The sequence below is a fragment of the Podarcis cretensis genome (genome assembly GCF_951804945.1).
Source record: "Podarcis cretensis genome assembly, chromosome: 1".
Taxonomy (NCBI): Eukaryota; Metazoa; Chordata; class Lepidosauria; order Squamata; family Lacertidae; genus Podarcis; species Podarcis cretensis.
Window position 1 is genome coordinate 82,971,911 of NC_137170.1, and position 20,003 is coordinate 82,991,913.

Here is a 20,003-nt window from a genome sequence, read left to right on the forward strand (position 1 = left end):
CTGGGTGCTCCCTTGACCTGACCCCCAACCCTCCTGCCAGCACTGGAACACTCATCCAGAATATCTTGCTTAAGAGCAACAAGCCCTTGCAGAAAGTCTGCAGCTGCAGAGGCTGAAACAAGCTTCTTGGTATACACAGAGAAACTGGCTCTCCCTCTTAGAGTGGGGGGAAAATGTACTTGTCCTTTCACAATGATGACCTGTAATTCAGGGGATTTTGTTCCTTGCCAGAACTAGGGATGGATGGATCTGTCTGTTTCGAGTTCCTGTCACTTTCATTCATAAATCCAGTCAATCCCATTTCTGCATTAACCTGTGGGTCAGTGGTTTTTTGTTTTTAATCACATTTTAAATACTTTCAGATGTATTTTCTCACATTCTCTAAACCGATATGCCTTAAAATTCATATTTCTAAACATATTTAAGGCTGAAATGTGGTCCTTGGGAGGATCTCAGGGGCAATACAGTGGGGTGGGGATATTATAATTATTATTACAGCATTATTTATTATTTATACCCCGCCCATCTGGCTGGGTTTCCCCAGCCACTCTGGGCAGCTCTCAACAGAATATTAAAAACACAATAAAACATCAAACATTAAAAACTTCCCTAAACAGGGCTGCCTTCAGATTTTTTCTAAAAGTCAGATTTCCTTGACATCTGATGGGAGGGCGTTCCACAGGGTGGGCACCACTATCAAGAAGGTCCTCTGCGTGGTTCCCTTAGCTTCACTTCTCGCAGTGAGGGAACCGCCAGAAGACCCTCGGAGCTGGACCTCAGTGTCCAGGCTGAATGATGGAGGTGGAGATGCTCCTTCAGGTATACTGGGCCGAGGCCGTTTAGGGCTTTAAAGGTCAGCACCAACACTTTGAATTGTGCTCAGAAACGTACTGGGAGCCAATGTAAGTCTTTCAGGACCGGTGTTATATGGTCTCGGCGGCCACTCCCAGTCACCAGTCTAGTTGCCACAATCTGGATTATCTCCCTCTTAAGTGAACAAATACAGAAATCCATCCCTGGAGAGGGAGATCCAACCTCATAAGATGCCTCAGATCTGTGATCTATGGCTGGGTCTACAACTTTTGGGGGCACCAACATCAGAGCGGGGGAAAGGAGGTGTTTCAGTCACAGCGGATAGAATAAGCCAGCCCTGGAACTGGCAATGATTTAGTTTATTATTCTCTCATTTGAATCCATGCTGGGAAACTTAAAAATAACTTCCAAAATCCATACAAAAAAGGAGGGAAGAATGCCCTATCACTACTGTCCACTTTTCCAGTAGGAGCCCAGCACGACCCAAGAAAAAGTGGATTCTCTGTCTTCTGTTCTCCCTTCCTTACCCTCTGCTTTGCCCATGCATTAAATGTATTAATATATGAAACATATTTTAAAATAATTTTGCTGAGGATTCCATCACAAAATTTGCTGAAGTGCACAATTCCAAAGAAGCTCTACAGTCCAATCTGCAGATTAGTCTAGGAGGCGTGGCTCAAGTCAGTTCATATCAGATTTCAGAAATAATTCATTTCTCAAGCATCCATAGACAGAACTAGGGATAGGGGAGAAATTTGTTTGCATTTTAATGATAACCTAATTCACCCTTCTTAAGTTAATACTTGAATCTCCTAATTTTGCACTGCAGTTTCCCAACCAATGGGTACAAAAACATATATATTAGGAGAAATTCACATTACAATGCTGATAAATTTTCTTGCTTGCTTTTTTAAAAAAAACAAAAATCACAAATTGCTGCAGAAATAGGAAGAACACAATTTAAGATCGGGAAAATGAGAAACTGAGAGAAACCAAAGTTAACAGATTTGTGCATCTCCAGCCCCAACTGGACGCAGCCCCAAGGGGACGCAGGTGGCGCTGTGGGTTAAAGCCTCAGCGCCTAGGGCTTGCCGATCGAAAGGTCGGCGGTTCGAATCCCTGCGGCGGGGTGCGCTCCCGCTGCTCGGTCCCAGCGCCTGCCAACCTAGCAGTTCGAAAGCACCTCCGGGTGCAAGTAGATAAATAGGGACCGCTTACCAGCGGGAAGGTAAATGGCGTTTCCGTGTGCGGCTCTGGCTCGCCAGAGCAGCGATGTCACGCTGGCCACGTGACCCGGAAGTGTCTCCGGACAGCGTTGGCCCCCGGCCTCTTAAGTGAGATGGGCGCACAACCCCAGAGTCTGTCAAGACTGGCCCGTACGGGCAGGGGTACCTTTACCTTTACCTTTACTAGCCCCAACTGACCTGTTGGTTAAAAATTAAGGGTGGATTAGAAGGCAATTCCTGGGTAAAACTGGGGCTTTCCATATTCAGTCTCACACTCATACAATTTCCATAGCCATCTTAGTCAAGTGGTAGTCAGCAGCTGTGGACTTTGCAACTTCTGCAGAACAGATCTACTCTATGGGCTGGTTATTTGACGATCACAGCCCAGCCAGAGGTGTTTGGGTGACCAGATCCTTCAGAACACAAAAGGAATGTTGCCACAGGAGCAAAACAGTTCTGCTTCTGGGCATGCATGTTAGGGGAAATGGGATGACCGATTCAAGCTCAAACTGCACAGTCTCTCCTTACTTGAGAGAACTATTCCTTTCCCCCTTCCTGTCACTCACCTGCATTGCAAACCCCGCTCGCACCTCACACAAACATACACATACTAAATATTTGCAAAGTAAACTTCGCTCTCAAACATGTAACTGAACTGAACTTTACTCATGAAAGCTTCTCAAGCTTTTGGCTGTTGATGGGGCCTTCTCTGATTTAAGCTCTTGCTGCGGTGATCCTTCAGTTGCGGAAAAGAGGAGCAGATTGAAATGACAGGATCTTCCAAGAAAAATGCCCTCCCCCTTTAGCGTCATTAGCACAAGACACAAGAATGTGTTGTGGTGTCAAGAACAGACGAGCATTTCCTAAGGGGTGGTCTTTAAAACAATGCAGTTGTTTTAAGCAGACTCAACATGTGGTTAATCACCCAGAAATGTGACCCAAAGCCATGTGCTTTATGGAGCACAGGTGGAATATATAGAACAATGTGTTAGGAAGAAGAGAAGTACAGCTATTGTTGATAGATGAAAAGCCAGTGAAGAGGATGACAAGGTAATTATGCTTTATTATGACATCTGTGCAGCACATGTTAAGCCAAAATTAATCTGCTCCGACAGCTTCTATGAGAAAGGTAAAATATCAGGAGAGTCTTCTAACAAAGCACAGGTGAATGAAAACTTACTGTGCCTCCATGAGCAATGGAAAGAGCCCTAGAGAGAAAGGGGCACAGGGGCTTCCATTGGGTGGATAGGTGCCATTTATTTAGAGAACTTCCTTTCCTTTCCTATGCCTCCCTCAGTATCTCTAACCCCATATGCCTGTTGCAACCAGCTTGCATTTACCTTGCCTATTCTCCTTTAGCAGAAGCTGACAATAGAAGACGGGGTGGTGTCCCCAAAAGAAAAGCATTCAGAGTAGGTAGGTAAGGCTGCAAAACTATGCTCCCTTATCTGGAAGTGAGCCTTAATGCACTCAGTAGGCTTTGCTTCTGGGGAAATGTGTAGGATTGTGCTGCAGGAAACTTTATGTAAATATGGATTCAGGTGCCGAATTTGGAGGTGCTGACTGCAGGGTCCGAGAGTATTTCTCAGCAGAATTGCAGGCCAGATCCAGGAGAGTAGGCAAGGGGGGAAAGAGGCAACAAAAGGAGTTGGTGCCAGCAAGTTTGCCGGCTGACCACATGCTTCAGAGCAGAAAGGACCAAGGAGGAAAAGAATAGTCTAAAATATTTCTCTCTTAACCCAGCCAGAGTTGGGCAGACTGGTTACTTAATCACAGGTGAAGTGAAACAGCATCCTGATGGCAACAAGATTTGACTTATAGCTTGCATTAAGAATGCTTGAGAATATGAAACCAATAGTTCATATTCCAGCTGAATATCTCCAGGGGTCTCATTATGTTCATATAGATAGATCCCCCCCAGTGCTTATTTTAAAACCTGAATTCCTGAAACTCTGCAGATATGAACTGAAAATATCAGCGTGTACCTGCCAATAACAGAAGATATCTGTTTATTTTTATTGTACAGCAGTTTCCTTGCAATCTTGCTTTTTTATTTTAAAGGGAATCATTAAGGTTGGGGAAAATTAACCCTATTATAGCACCATAGGTCTAAAAGCCAATGTCATGTTTTTTTTTCTTGTATGAAAGAATACATGTGTAGAGAAAACCATGAAAATGTTACAATGGATGGCGGGAAATGTCCTCCTTTTCCATCTAGCCTATCACATTTACGTTCACTAACAGCTTATTACCTCTGCACATTGATCATAAGAGCAGAATACGGTTGGTATAATCCTCAAAAGCATAGCTAAGTAATAATGCTCACATTTCGGTGACAGCATGTCACAGATTCAATCCTTGGCATTGCCAGTTAAAAGGATTTAAGGTAGTGGGGCTGAGAAAGACAACTGCTTGAGATCTGGAAAAGCCAAAACCACTTCAAGTAAGACACTGCTGGATGAAGCAGTGACCCAACTCAGAAGAAGACTGCTTTACATGGGCTTTAAGGAAGTCCTATGGCACCGGCTAGAATGGTGAATCTGAAATAACAGTCCTGCCAGTGGAGGAGTCACTATGATGACTGACCCTTCTCAACTGCAGTCTATGGAACAGACTCCTTTGCCCACCGTTTGGCATCATTGAAGTGGACAATTAGCTGGAATAAGACTGAGAAATATGAAAGACTTAGCAGTCACAGATGTGTTAATGTAACTGTGGTGAACCTATGACTGTATACTTTGACAAAAAGTTCCTTAAGGCTCTCCTTTTCGAATGTAAGCCTTGGGGCATTGGAATGTAAGTCTTTGAAATATATCTTCTTTTTGCTTGTAAAATCTCTCTTGAAGTCTCCAGGTTGTAACTACTGATACACCTGATATGAAAAATCTAAACTGTAAGGCTGTGTGCACACACCATGTTCATGCTGCCCACACAATATTGTACTCATCCAACTAACAGCCTGCACTTTGACCTGCTTGATTCAGATTTTCCTGAAAGAGCTGGGGAAAAGATCAAAGGAAAACAAAGATCCAATATAAAATCGAATCACTCAAATGTGGATGAACTGAACTGTGTGGAGGGAGAGGGAGAGAGCGCGAGCATGGTGATGTTTTCCTGGGTGCCATCTATTATTTCCACTGGTGAGATGCTCCTCAGTGGGTTGCTGGTAGGGCCAGCCACAAGACACCTACATTTTTAAAAAAAGTGTTAACCCATTGTTTTGTGCAAGTCTGATTTATTGAAAACTTGTATTCTGCCCCCTGCAAAAAATGGCCATGTGCATAGGCAAACAAACACCACAATGGACCTCAGGTCTCTGAAACTCAGGGAGAGGAAAGGGGACAAAAACACAGTGTGAAAGCATGCCATCAAGCACCTTGCAGCAGTATGGATGGGAAAACATTGAGTTACAACTTCAAATGAAAGCACCCTTGTGTGGGCAAATGTGTAAAAAAAAAGTCCACATGGAAAAATAAGATCCATGTTGACTATGAGCTAGAGCATCTGCATACCTTCCCTGAAGAAGCAAGAGTATTTTTCTACAGGGAAACCCGACTTTTTGAATGTGTTTGACCAGTGATTATAGTAGGAAAATTGGGTGCAGGAGGGGTGATGCAAATTATCACACCACAACATGTAACAATGCTCAATTGCTCATCTCCATTTTGCCCAACTCCAGCTTGGCTGGGAAAGTTGTCTGCTTGAGAAACAGGAGAGCAAAAAAAAAAAAAAGTCAAGAACAGACAATTCTGGCTAAATGAGACAGTGAATCAATTCAGGATATTGCCAAAATCTTATGAAGCTTAATGTAGACATTTGTGGATCACTATGGCAATACATCCTAAACCAACTACCCAATGTCACCTCCAGATAAAAGATAGGGTGCCTCTACTTTGAACCTCCAAGTTTCCAAGTTAGATGAGCCTTTGAAACAGAACTGCAAGAGGCTTACGCGCCTTTCTCGGATAGCTGGGCACAGATGGTCCACTGGCTTCAACAGAGCTGTGGCATCTGAAAGATGTTCCTGTTTATATTCCTTCCTTGCAAAGAGCCATCATGGTCATTTTGTATCATTATATTACATTTAGCATAGCTTAAAATACTCAATTCACTTTACATTGCCAACTTCCCCCTCCTAAAAAAAGGGTTTTCTTGAAAGGAGGAGTATACCTTCCTCTCTTTCCATCATCTTGGTAGTCTTGTTTACCCAGAGCCCTTCCAAACCATGCTTTTTCTCAAAGACTTCCTTTCCACTTGGTAGCCTTGGGAGCGCAGTCAGAAAGCACAGATGGAAACAGATGCATTGATACTAAAACAAGATACAAAGCATATCATGCCAGTGATCAAAGAACATTTCCCTGTTTCATTATTATTATTATTTACAATAAAGCCAGCGCTGATGGTTCAAGATGTTCAGATACACAACCAGTTTAAGATTGGTAAGATCTGAATCCCTCAATCTGACAGTAGCAAAGCTATCTATGATCTAACTAATCAGAGTTCCTTTTGGGCTTGGGTACATGATCAGTTATCCTGGAACAAAGCCTGCTGAAGTCTATCTAGACTTCAGTCTTCTGCTGCATGTGTTTTTAAAAAACAAGTTCATGAGGTAAAATGCACACCCTTTACGTTCATCTCAGAATTAGGATCATAAGTACAAGGGTGATCATGTGATAGAAGAGAGGCCAGATCTAGCCACCAAAGCAATTCTATGGGACCCGTGGCAGCCCTATCCATTTTTGAACAAGGAGTGGGGAAAATGGCCCCCAGTTTCACTCAGAAAGAAAACAACATAGCTCTCAAAAGTTGCAAGAGACAAGTTATGCCCCACACTTTAACACATACTCTATCTCTTTGGGTTTTGTATGCAGCACACTCTCAACTATACCTAAGCACACATACCTTGTCATTGTAAGAGTCTTTAACATAATTATAAAGCCTGACCTTTAGTGAGCATGCATAGCTGAGGTGTCATATCTTCATGGCTCCCCCTGAGGTATTTCTACACAAAACAGAACGGGAAGAGGGGTACACCCAGTACTATTTTTCTAGAAAAAGAAGCGCTGGAGCTCACCATGAATGCCTCCCTTGTTCTATTAGAATGGCAATGGCGCCAACCTGAGAGGTGCCAGAACTAAGTTCTGGCGAGTTCTAGCTGGGAAAAAAGTCATGGGTACACCCTGTAGGGACAGCGGAAACATGGCTCAGTCAAACACAGTACAGAGCAGGGGTACAAGAGCACAAAGGAAAGGCAGGGGGAAAATAGCAATACTTTTAACAGTGGCTGGATGGCCCAGCTCTGAGACAAAGAATATACTGAGGAGGCCACTCTGTGCAGTACAACACCTAGTCATGCATGATCATGAAGGTGTAACAATCTTTGACAGAATTTAGTAGAAGGAGGGACAAGATAGGGGATTGAAAAAGAAAAGAGATAATACTGCTGAAAGAGAGAGAAAAGAGGGTGGGCATAATGACAGCAAAAGTGAGTCATCCTGGAATGAGATGTGGAGACTCCAACATGGATTCCTACAGACTTCTACATGAGCTACTTAGTCACGTTAACATCCAGTACAGTGCATTCCAAAGGTTCACACAAGCTAAAGGAAAAGATCTGTGCTGCCAAAACAATGCCGTGTTAAGACAACAAAGATCAAAACCCGGGACTCTCAAAGAGCCACAACTAAGTGCGAATTCTACTGAATAAACACAGCAGAAGTGCTGCCAACTTCAGATTTTATAATAAGCTTCCCAATATGTGCTTTTCATTCCAATGCCTCACCAGCTGGAATGTGCATGATTTTGAAAGGTTCTTTAAGCTTGGGGGTGGAGAAAAAAAGCACCCAAAAACTATGAAAAATACTGGGGAGAAGAAGAAGAGGAGGAAGAGGAAGGACGAGAGATCTAAAAATAAAGTGAACCTAGGGATGCAAAAGCCAGGAAGTGTTATTTTAGCATTCTCCCACTGATTTTAAAAAAAAAAATTACACAAACTCCTAACAGAGCCGGGGGAGGGCTTGACTGCCCCATTTCTGGCTTAATAATTCTTGAATGCTAGGCACAGATAACATGAACTTGAGAGTTCAAGGCCCTGTGAATTCTGCAATTCCCAGTATTCCCACACAATAAAAAGCACTTTAGTACCTGCAAGGCATCAAGCAATGGGAACCAGTATTTTGCAGTTAGCAGGAGGGATTGGGTAATCTCTAGCAGCTGCATCAATATTTCTGGATACAAAGAAAATGCCTCTGTGAAAGAACGAGCCTGGAAAAACAGTTCATGAATAAATCTTCCCTAAAATGCCCAAACCAACTAATTTAAAATGAAAACATTTCTCTAGTCGCTCACAACATTGTTTGGCCACAGCTTCTCACAAGGACTCAGTGGTACCTCCATCCCAAACAAAGAATTCCAGATGCCAAGGCAATATAAAACAATAGCTTTGTTTGTAACCAAGCAATGTTATTCTACAACCTGAAATGCAAGTCCGCACTGGAGCACTTTTGTGGAGCCTTTGAAATTGCCTCTACTTACTGCTGCACAGCAAGGCTGAAGAGGCTCTCAAGGTCATTAAAGGAATAGTAACTGTATCAATTAAAATGGATATAGCACTGTCAAAATGTCAAAAGCACTTGTCATGCATTATTTTTATTTACATGTGCTTTATTATTCTTTATCACTACTGTAAGCACTTTGTGCATTGGGGGAATAAACAATAAACAATAAATATATTCATTATTATATTATTATCATCATGATATAATTTTTATTATGGTCTTGAAAAATAGGGGTAGTGCTATTTCCCCCCCTGTTATTAAGCTGAGAGAACGTAGCTTGCCTGCCTCTGACCACCTAGTGATCTCACCCAATTCCTAGCTCTCTGGCTACCATGTCACCCCAACTCTCAATCCAGCTCTCTGAATAATCCAGCTCTGACATTCACCCTGCCAAGAATACCTGCTGCCAGGGCTGAACAGTTTTTGCCTTATGAGCAAAGTTGGGTGTAGTTCAAAGTTGCGTGTAGTTACCCTGGGCATTTCTTGGAAAGATGGCATACAAGTTCTATCTTTTTAATTTCTTCAATTTAGGGAGCTGGGTGAGAGGTGAAATGATGGTAATTATGTCCAGCATGATTGACGTAATAAAGGCTGGAGGATCATGTGACTTGGACAGAATTTGACACTCTGAGCACACTCTGTACTATCAGGCTCACTGTCTTCAGGTGCTCCTGGATTTATTTATCCAAATTTAGACACTCAAGTGAATCCTTGCCTTAAACTCTATTGCAGCCTTTTCTTTTAAGATCAGCTCAGAATTAATACTTAACAATTTCTACGTTAGGTGGCTATGTTTTCTGTGGGTAAGCCCCTCAAAAGTAGCACAGATATGTCAACTGGTACAAAACATCACTTCTCACTTTCTGAAGGTCACAAGAAGAATATGACACCCATGATAGACCATCAGCACTGGCTCTTTACTGCCTTACTGGCTAAATTTAGGCTGCAGTCCTATATACACTTTCCAGGGAGTAAGTTCCACTGAATTCAAGTGGGGTTTATTTCCAGGTAGGCATGTGCAGGATCACACTGTTAATGTGTTGGGACTTATGAAGCCCTAAACAAACTGGGCCAAACATACCTGACCAACGGCCTCCATCCCTCTGCTTCATTGTAAGCTCCAATAATATTTGGAAGCACCCTCTCAAGTTTAACATTCACAGCACTCACAGAGAGGTGTTCTTAGTGGTTGCCCTTTGTCTGTGGAACACCCCTGAAGACTTAAGGGAGTCTGAGCAAGCATCCTCTCAAAGCAGTGTAAAACATTTTGATTTCACTTGGCTTTGAGTGGCCAGGGATAGTAAGCAACAATAGTTTCAAAAACTGTATTTGGGTTAAAGGGTTTAATATTTTTAAGTGCCTCAAGTGCACACTAGCCATTAAGTCTGGAACTGCCATCATTCATTCATTCATTCATTCACTTTTTACCAATGATCCAGATCAGAGGTCAGCAAACTTTTTCAGCAGAGGGCCGGTCCACTGTCCCTCAGACCTTGTGGGGGGCTGGACTATATTTTGAGGGGGGGGGGAATAATGAACGAATTCCTATGCCCCACAAATAACCCAGAGATGCATTTTAAATAAAAGCACACATTCTACTCATGTAAAAACACCAGACCGGCCTCACAAATAACCCAGAGATGCATTTTACATAAAAGGACACATTCTACTCATGTAAAAACACACTGATTCCCGGACTGTCTGCGGGCTGGATTTAGAAGGTGATTGGGCCAGATCCGGCCCCCGGGCCTTAGTTTGCCCACCCATGATCCAGATGATGCATTCTACTTCTCTTGTGTTGTCTGTTTCCTCCAGACCTGATTTGTGGTGATTCTCTTCATTTAGAAAAAGGATAATAAAAGAACTTAACACTAGCTTTCTTTCAGCAAGCACAGCTCTATTGAGACTTCTCACACCATTGTGCTTTTAATTAGAAGCTTCTTACTTGCAGCTTTTGCCTCTAATTGCTTACTGTTCAATATGGTCTGGGCATTATTGATTCATTTGCCCTTTAATTAAATCAGTTCCTGCTCCCCACCAGTGGGCATTTTAGATACTGTTTTCCTCCCCTTAATATTTCTTTTACTTTATTAATTGCAAAACAGCTCTATGAAAGAAAGAAAGAAAGAAAGAAAGAAAGAAAGAAAGAAAAGAGGAAAACAGAAATTAAAGTCCCCAGGCCTGTTGGAGGAAAGGCACTGACTGATTAAGGAGTCATTCATCAGCAAAGCCAAGGCTCATAAAAAAAACAAAGAAACTGGAGATTTAAACTACAAAGTGGAAGCTTCTAATTAAAGTCACATGGGATCTTTGCATAATAGGACTTACTTCTGAGTAAATATCTTAGATATTTGGAACATTATCATAGGGATGGGCATTGCAATTAATATAGTGCTATAGTTAGTAAGAGGTATAATTACCACTTTAATTCTGTTTCTAGCTAATTTCAGAAAGGCAATACTTCAGCACCTTTAAATAAAACTAGTATGGATGTAACCAAACATACAAATAAACCCCAATAACATTTAGTCATCAGAATATCATCCCTTTCTTGCCATTTTGTTGTACTATAAATACTCAGTTGTTCTTCACTGTATGGGCCACCCCACATTATTAGTAAAGCTGTTGCACCTTTCCCCATTGCACCTTCCCATAGCCCTTACGGCTTGGCTACCAAGGATAACTTTGTCAAAGGTGGACTGTCCTTAATACCAAAGGAGATGTGTGACGTATGACATTAAGGACTTATTTCGACTTTTAGAATACTGTATAACATCCTAGAAAGGAAAATTATTAGCTAAAAGGACATAAATTAAAATCAAGCTAACAACAGGGCCTTTCATTCTCAAAAGTCATCTGTGCCACACAAACACTTCCCATCAGATGTTGTGATGGGGGTAATTCAGCACTGCAAGCTTGTTAGTAATTATTTCTCAGCGAGAATAATCAAAGGTGTTACCCCAATAAAAACAAGACAACTGCTGAGACTCTTAATGAGAAACAAAAAAGTTTAGGAAACACTGACCTAATTGGAATAGAATGCATAAAGCTCAAATTGGTTCCTGCCAACTCTGCAGTTCGTCAAGACACTATGCAAACCAAGAGTTCAGGCAGAAGCTTATTCACACAATCAGCATGCTGCAGTTAACTGTATGATGCTAAAAATGGAAGTGGATTCTGACAATAATTGCCAGTAGTTCAGTGGAGTTCAATTGTAGACAACACCATATTAGCTGTCGGGTGGAAACTCTGCACATGACATTCCCAGGTGTGTAACCACAGATCTAGGGTAATAGATTTATTTAAAGGCGTGAGTTAGGATGATCATGTGGCTGAACTGATAAAGAGTGTGAAAACATTTCGTATGAATCACCTCTCAGAAACCAACCCCAAAGTGACACAGATATTTTGCATTCAGTCTCTTTGCACAACATTCCACAGAAGAGGAATCCTTCCCCCACTCCATCAGAAACTTCAAAACTGGGTGTGGGGGCGGTATATAGGGAAAGAAAAGAGATGGCATAAGTAGCACAATGTTTTGTGGCAGTCAGCCAATGGAAGAGAAATAAACTGTAATAAAATTAGAAGCATAGCATAAACACCCATTGCTTCTTTGAAATTCATTCCAAGACAAAGATGTTAACTTTGGCAATGCTTGGATAGCCATGCCATGCCAACAGAGATATCGAGATTGAGGCTGAACATAGTGGAATTGGTCCAGAGAGGGACTAAAGACAGCTGACGAAGAGGTGTGTGCTGGAGGAGAGAGGAAGGAAAAAAACAGTGGAGAGCAATGGAGGGGAGGAGAACAGCGGGAGGGGGTCAGAAGCAAAGAGGTATCAGGGAGACAGAAAGAGAAGTGCAAAAATGAGTGGAGTGCTGAAACAGGCAGAGGAAAAAGACGTTTATATACATATATATCTCAACATGAATGCCTGAGAACATTGCTTCCTTTCACCAGGTGTTATAATTTTGTTTACAATACTCTTTAAAAATAGCCCCTGATGCCGCCCAAGAGCTTTGGTCTCCTGCTTTTGGAGAAACCTCCCTGAGAATTTGTGCCCCCCTCCCCACATTCCTCCTTTCTTACTCCCTTCTTAGACATGCTTTTATTGCTTAGATTTAATACAAATCTAGCCCGACAGCCCCCACAAGAATGAACCTGCCACCTTCCGAGATGGGGGGAAAGTCCTGTGGCTGCCACCCATCCACCCAAGACCCACAAGAAGTCTGCAGTGGCCCAGGTCATACCAGTTTTGCTTCTGTGCCCTTTTAAGGGAATAAAAAGTCAGGAAAAGCAGCAGGGCAAGGCACAAGGCTCCTTTCCCACCATACAAAGACTGGAGGCAAAGCTCTTTCCTGGACCGGGAGCTCTCTGCACAAACAAAGCTTTCGCATGAGCTTCTTCTCAAACCTGACAGCTGGACGGAGCAGTCCAAAGGACGTTTCTCTCTCCAAGTCTAATTCCAGTAGTAGGATAAAAAATCCTGGGATGAAAGAAGATGTTACATTCACACACTCAACTCTGTAGCCCTCCGGGGCTCAGAGTTCAAGGTGGGTAAGAATAGGTAGGAAGGGGAGAGAACAAGATGGCTTTATCCTGACTTGTCGAGACTCATTGTAGCATACCAAACAACCAGAAAGGAATCGCCCAAAGATACACCAGACTCTCAGAGCAGCACAGGAAAGTCACTTCAAGTCTTCAGCTGGCAGAATTTTGCAGGAAGCCCAAGGAGGTGATTACTGCCCAGAGAGGCAGGTTGTACTTTTCCACCAGGATGTGACCATTGCCCATATCTTGAGCGAGGGTCAAAAGGACTAGCATTTCAAAGATTTGATGCAAGGAAATGATCCATCATGAGAATAATTTTTCCTATGGTGTTTACAAGTTACCCATAGTGCACTACAGCTATATGGGCTAGGGTCAAGCATGGCTCCACATAGAAAAAAGACAGCAAGCCTTCTGATGAGTTGCTGTCATGTGTTCTTTACAAGGGATCACCAAGGTCCCATCAACCTGCCTCAGAGATGGTGGCTCCTCCTGAGCCTAGTGCATGCCCAGCTCCCAATACCCTGTCAAGCAGTAGAGCCAAAAGCCTACCAACATCCATCAGATTTTTATTTTTACAGCAGCAGCCATATTAATTGTTGTAGCCTTTCATGTCTCCTCTGGAGAACATTCCTGGGCACAGTAACTCCCCTCTCCATCATCCAACATGGAGGAGTCATTTTTCATCTGGGCCTGCAGAACTTCAGACTCATTCTCCTCCTGCTCTTCTTCTTCTTCCTGCTCCCGAAGGGCCTGGAGACGTTCCTCCCTAGCCTCCAGAAACTCCTGAGCCCCTTCGCCTACTACCAGCACTGTGTCAGCCACATTGGGTGGTGCTTCCACTGGATTGTGGTCGTAGGAGAAGAGCCGAAGCCTCCGCAGGTGGCTCAGGTCAGGGAATTCAGTCAGCTTGTTGCGGTCAAGGTCGAGGATGTGAAGCTGCGTCATGCGGAGCAAAGAGTTGGGGAACTCCTCAAAGCGGTTCCCATACAGCCAGAGCCCACGGAGTCCCCTCATGCGTGGCAGGCCGTTGGGCAGTGTTTTGAGCCGGTTGTCTCCCATCTGCAGGGACTGCAGCCAAGGCATCTGAAGCAAAACCCGAGGGAAGTGGTACAAGTAGTTGCTCTCGATCCACAGGCAACGGAGAGTGGTAAGCTGGCAGAATTCTGCGGGAAGCCCAAAGAGGCGGTTGCTGCCCAGATAGAGGCGGGTCAGGTTGGGCAGGCGACACAGGGCCTCAGGCACTTCCTCCAGCTTGTTGAAGTCCAGGGCCAGGATACGCAGCTCCTGCAGCCCTTCGATCTCCTCAGGCAGCTCCGTTATCCCCGTGCCACTGATGTACAGCTTCTGCAGGGTGCCCAGGGCACAGACTGGCAAGGGCAGTTTCTTCAAGTGGCGCCCCGAGAGCTCCAGCATCTGATCCCCGCCGCTCAGCTGCTCTTCGGCAGCTGAGGGCAGCCGCTCCTCCCTCCCCGAGGACCCGCCACTGCCCATCCTCATAGCCAAGGCAGGCTGCTGCCAGCAGGACTAAGGCCACCACCTCTGCCCAGTGGGCTCCAAGGAGACATGGCAACCACCGAGGTCCCTGCCCACCACCAGGCTGGCCTGCCGGGGTTAGGACCAGGGCTCGCTGGATGATGGTTCTCCCTGCCAGGGCTGGAACTGATGCTGCCGCCGCCACCTCCTGCTGCTCCTCGTCCCTCAGAACACCTTCCCTGCCCTCCGAGCTGGGCCTCCTCCGGAGTCTGGTGGCGGCCCCCTGCGCTCCTGGGACCTCGAGGGCGGGAGAGGAGCTTCTTGGCGCGTGGGGCGGACGAAACTCCCGCTCCAGAGCCGCTCGCTTGCTTGCCGCCTCTTCTCGCAGCCCACCTTTCCCTCCTCGAGGGCAACCGGGACCGAGCAGCCGCTCCAGCCCTCAACAGGGACCCCGCTCGCGTGGCCCCGTCGCGCGTCCGTCCAGACAGGCGCTGACCTCGGCCCTCCCGGCTTCTCGCTCCGGGGCTCCCTGCTAGGTCTGAGCTCGGCTCCCACACACACGAGCCCGGCGCCTAGCGACTCGTCGCCATGGAAACCTCCACGCGGGATCGGCAGCCTATGGCAGAGCCCGACGCTTCGGACGGGGCGGGACTACGCTCTCGTTCTCCGCCGCCGCCCCCCTTCCCGCGACACACAGCCTGCGAAGCGTGGAGGAGTTTTTTAAACCAATCCGGCTAACTGACCTGTGAGGGCGGGGGGGGGGGGCGGCGAGAAGCCACGCCTCGTGGCCCCGGCCCTCGTGGCTCCGTCTTCTAAAGGGAGGAGGGAGGCGTTCGCGCGAGGGCTCCTTTAACGGCTGCCGGGGTGGCAGGCACCGCCCCGCCCCTCGCTCGCCCGCAGCAGCGGCAGCCTCGTCCCGGCTACACGCCCCCTTCGGCTCCCTCCTCTCCACGCCCTACAAGCCCCACTCGGCTCCGCCATAGACAGCGCCGCCTCACACGTGGCTCCCTCCCCTTTAAACTGCTGCGCTAACAGGTGGCAATTCAACAGGTGCAGGTTGGTCGTTGCTTCGACCCCCGCCCCGCCCCCACCCGCGACTAGGAGATGCAGGGACGTGGAGGAGATTTGCCCCCCCCCCCGGCCGAGGTCCATTTCTGCGTGTGGCGCCCGGAAGGTACAGAAGCCCAGAAGGAGAGTCGCGAGTGAGAGAGGACGAAGCATGGGCGTAGCCAGATTTATTAGGGGGAGCAGGCGGGGAGCAGAGTTATCTGCGAGGCAATTGGTATTTTTATTATCAGCTGCAGCTGCGCCCCCCTGGCTACGCCCATGTGACGAGGGGCTGCAAAAGGGCGGGAGTGGGAAGCAGCAGCAGCAGCAACCACCACAGTGAGGACGACGGTCGATTTCCCCCCAGCACCCAAAGTCCACACTGCAAAGCCAAAAGGCTTCCCAGTAATGTTGCTGCCACAGATTCCCTAAAGAGAAGGCACACACGAGTGTTAATACTGCAGGGTAGCATCTGTTGGTTGGAAACTAACAGCACCCAATCACATGGGAGCAAGCCCCATTGTGTCCACTGAGGCTTACTTTTGAGTAAGCAGACTTATCAGACTTAACTCTTTTTTAAAGAGCTTGATCCTTGTAACAACCGAAAGATTGCTCTCCACATTTTACAGCTGAGAAACTGAAGGCCCATTGTCACAGCTGCTTGCTGGATGGTATCCACAGTGATTTGCAGCTGTGGTGCCATGTGCCGAAGTTGTGGTGCAAAAGCCACAAGAGTAGATGCAGAACTCCGCATGAGCTGGTTTTCAAGGCACTGCTGGCAAAAGTAGCTTTTTGAGTACTTCAACAATCTATAAAAAGCAAATCCACACAGACTTCTTGTGCGCATTTGGCACTGATTGTCGTATTACGTCAGTTCGTCGCATCTGCTGCTGGAAGTCAGTGCAACAAATACAGTATCAGGTTAGGCAAACCATTAAAAGGTACAACAGTTGTATGAAGACTCTGGCCTCTGGTTATATAAAATCAGTGTTTAGTATAGAAAACACTAGATTTTATTCAGTTAACACAGAAGTCTGTGAACCAAGAGCTAAACATTTACATTCAGGCAGCCAAAGACTGGCTATTTAAGTTAGGAGAACTTGCTTCAGGAATCTTGGTGACTTCAAATTTCTAAGCTGCCACGTAGAACTGATTATCGTGTGAAAAGTATCCCTATGCATGACTGTTCAAAAATAATAATATAGATTTGCTCCCTTACATGCCACTGGTTTCTAATCTGGTGCATAGACTAGCAAAGCATGCTAAATCTTCACCCTAAATCAGCCTTCTGCCCTTGAAGTAAACTTTAAGATACAGAAACACTCATATTAAAGAGCATGTTTAAACATGAGTTATAGGAGTAAATATGTGGCCATAGCCACAGTGTGTAGAAAAGAATTCCTGCACCTGCCTAAAATGCATAAATCCCATCCATAAAATAGAGGCTAACATTTATGATAAATGCACATTCAGAGGATGAGAAAAATAAGGCTCTTTCAGATCCTGGTCTAGCTCCCATAAAAATGAGCAGTTGTTTTCCCATTAACTTTATTTGCAGGCACATCAGAACCTCAGAGTTCTATACACAGAGTTTGCTTAGCACACAGTCAGATCAGTACTGCCTTATTCCCCATGAACTATATTAACGTATCCCCATTGGTAGGCTTGTTATTTCAGTACCAACTCCCCCTCAGTCATATATCTATATCTCCATCGTCATGAGTGACACTCGCTCTGAATTATTCTCACTCCAGATGGTTGTAAAGGTGATGGGGATTCTTTTTCCAGAGCTATATGTAGACTTCTCTGCCTTCTGCAGACATAGTTACCAGCTGATGTTGCAGATCTGATCCATACCCATTTTAAACTTCCCTATAGTATAATAGAGTCCATGGCTAAGTGGTAGAGCATCTGCTTTGCATGAGAAGGATCCCAGGTTAAATTGCCAGCATCTCCAGATGAGGCTGGGAGATACTTCTACCTGCAACCATGGAATGCTGCCACCAGTCCGTGTAGACACTATTGAGCTAGATGGACCAAGTGTAAGGCAGTTTCTATATTTCCTATGTATAGCTAACCATGAAGTAGTAGCCCATTTTTTAGGAAATTGCCACCATTGTCAACCAGTACACCACATACAGTGGAATGGGGAACCCTTTTGGCCCAGTGTGTCCAGATCTGTACCTCTGCCCCTCCCCCTTGTACACACACACACACACACACACACACACACACACACACATAGCAGCAGCAGCATATGTTATATAGGCTTCTACAAATGTGGAAGACACTCCACCCCACCCACCCACAGTGTGTAGAACAAAACACAATTTGGGACAAGAACCCCCTACTCACTCAAAGTTGAAGACAAGAAACAGCATGGGCTGCCTATCTTCAGAAAATGCAACTAATCCATCTGGGGAAATATAAACACAGATATTCAGTGGGAGGGAGAGAGCAGAGAGGGAGGCTCAGGCAGCACATTAGATATGTAAGAGAACAGCCTAGAAGAGGGTGCAGTTCTGCAGGGTGTACGCAAAGATGAAGATGTCAGGGTTATGAAAGAGGGAGGAGATGATCCTCGCGTACAGGACTCTTCTAGTCATGTGCTGGCTGACAAGTGAGAGGATGACGTTGAAAGCAAAACAAAACCCAAGCCCGGAAATGATCAAATAGCAGAATGGTTTTTAAAGGCGAGCTTCTAATGGAGTTAGCCCCACATAGCTTCACTAGGAAAGAGGTGGCATCAGATAACAATCTAAAAATTTCAAAGAAGTTAAACTATGGATGGCTGGGAGAAAGTTTTGGAGCAAAAAGTTAAAAGTAAGGAAACATTTTATTGGCACTCAGAGGCATCAGGCTAATGAAAACCTTTGCTTGCAATATTACAGTCACACCATGAGGCCACAAAAAGAACCCGATAGTACCCTTAATGAACTAAGGATTTAAATTAAATTGCTTTTTTACTGCTTTCTTTTCCCATCCCAAAAGCTGTCCTAAAAGCTATAGTCATGCTAGCTGTTTAACTCTATATACACACATGCAAAAACCAGCCATTCCTTTTGCCCCATTTTTGAATCATCTTGGCTTGCATTAAACTCTTTCATTATCAAGCAGCAAATGCATTCCATGCACCAACTAAGTTCAAGGAGAGTTCTGTCTAGGTCGTTGGACACCAACATGCTGAGGTGTGTATGTGGCAGAACCATCTCAGTTTCCTCCTAGTTTGAAGAAGAGATCAGACATGCTGTCACATTCCAAGGCACAATGAGAAACTGATCTGATGCCAGATATCATTACGCTGAGCTTAAAGCTGCAACGTGTGTGGTACATTTTCAGTGTTGGAGCAGCCTGTGCCACCAGCTCATGAAACATTGACTAGGAGTGAAAACTCATCCACAGAGAGAAATGTGAGAAATGGAAAAAGGAAAGCAGTACACTGTGACTCCTATTAATACTGGGCAGAAAACTGAGAACCAGAGCTGAAATGGTGTGCATTGCACCTGAAGGAAAAGAGAAATCAAGGTGTCAGTTCCATGCTGAAAAGGGGAAGGGAGACTGTGTTCATGTAACAGTGAGGCGGGGAGGGTACTCTGTGTGTGTGTGTGTGTGTGTGTGTGTGTGTGTGTGTGTGTGTGTGTGTGTGTTGTCTTTACTATTCTTGGCCACAGGAGAAAGAGGCTTTTCATATGGGTCACAAAATTAAAGGATACAGGGAATTCCAGCTCTGCATGCACCTCCCACTACTTCACACCATACAATGCTCCCCAACTGTGTGAATGTTTATTGCACAATGCATGAAAGAAGCTGTACCCTACTAGCTATGTAGGTGGGTGAATTTGCGTTTCACAGTACAAGGACATATGGGAAACCTTACTATATGGTGTTATATCACACCCTGCAGGGGACAAAAGATCCTACTGTTTCAGTGTTCTGTGTGTGTGTTTCTAACTCTTTACCACGATCAGAAAGATAAAATATATTTGCTGCCACAAGGCAAATGTTAACTAGCATGCTGAGAACAACATGCTAGTGATACTGGTATGGGGACATTGTACCAGATACGGCATTCAATGAGTCTGATTGCAGTCTCAGCAGAGTGACACACAACCTTTATTATACTGTACTACAGTTGTTGGGAACTGAAGAAATCCAGTGTGCACATAGCAGGGTTGTTGGAAGAGTGCAACAGAAAGATGTCCTGGCTGTATATGAAGGAGATATTTGTGCTTTTGCAGCACAAGACATTGTGTTTCAAAGTCACAGCATTCATCCACCCATTGTATTAGTGGAATATTTATACCATATACTAATCCTAGGAAAGACAAGTGTTGA

General features: G+C 45.0%; 1 protein-coding gene across 1 annotated transcript; it reads right to left on the reverse strand.

Moving 5' to 3' along the window:
* Window positions 1-13,697: 13,697 nt before the first annotated feature.
* Window positions 13,698-15,316, reverse strand: LRRC10B (leucine rich repeat containing 10B). Its single transcript, XM_079956771.1, has one exon. It carries the CDS (start codon window positions 14,643-14,645, stop codon window positions 13,755-13,757), a length of 891 nt encoding a protein of 296 aa, XP_079812897.1. The 5' UTR covers window positions 14,646-15,316; the 3' UTR covers window positions 13,698-13,754.
* Between the last annotated feature and the right edge of the window lie 4,687 nt (window positions 15,317-20,003).

Excerpts from the sequence above, each read along its gene's own strand:
- LRRC10B (XM_079956771.1), bottom strand. The coding sequence starts at position 14,645 with ATGAGGATGGGCAGTGGCGGGTCCTCGGGGAGGGAGGAGCGGCTGCCC.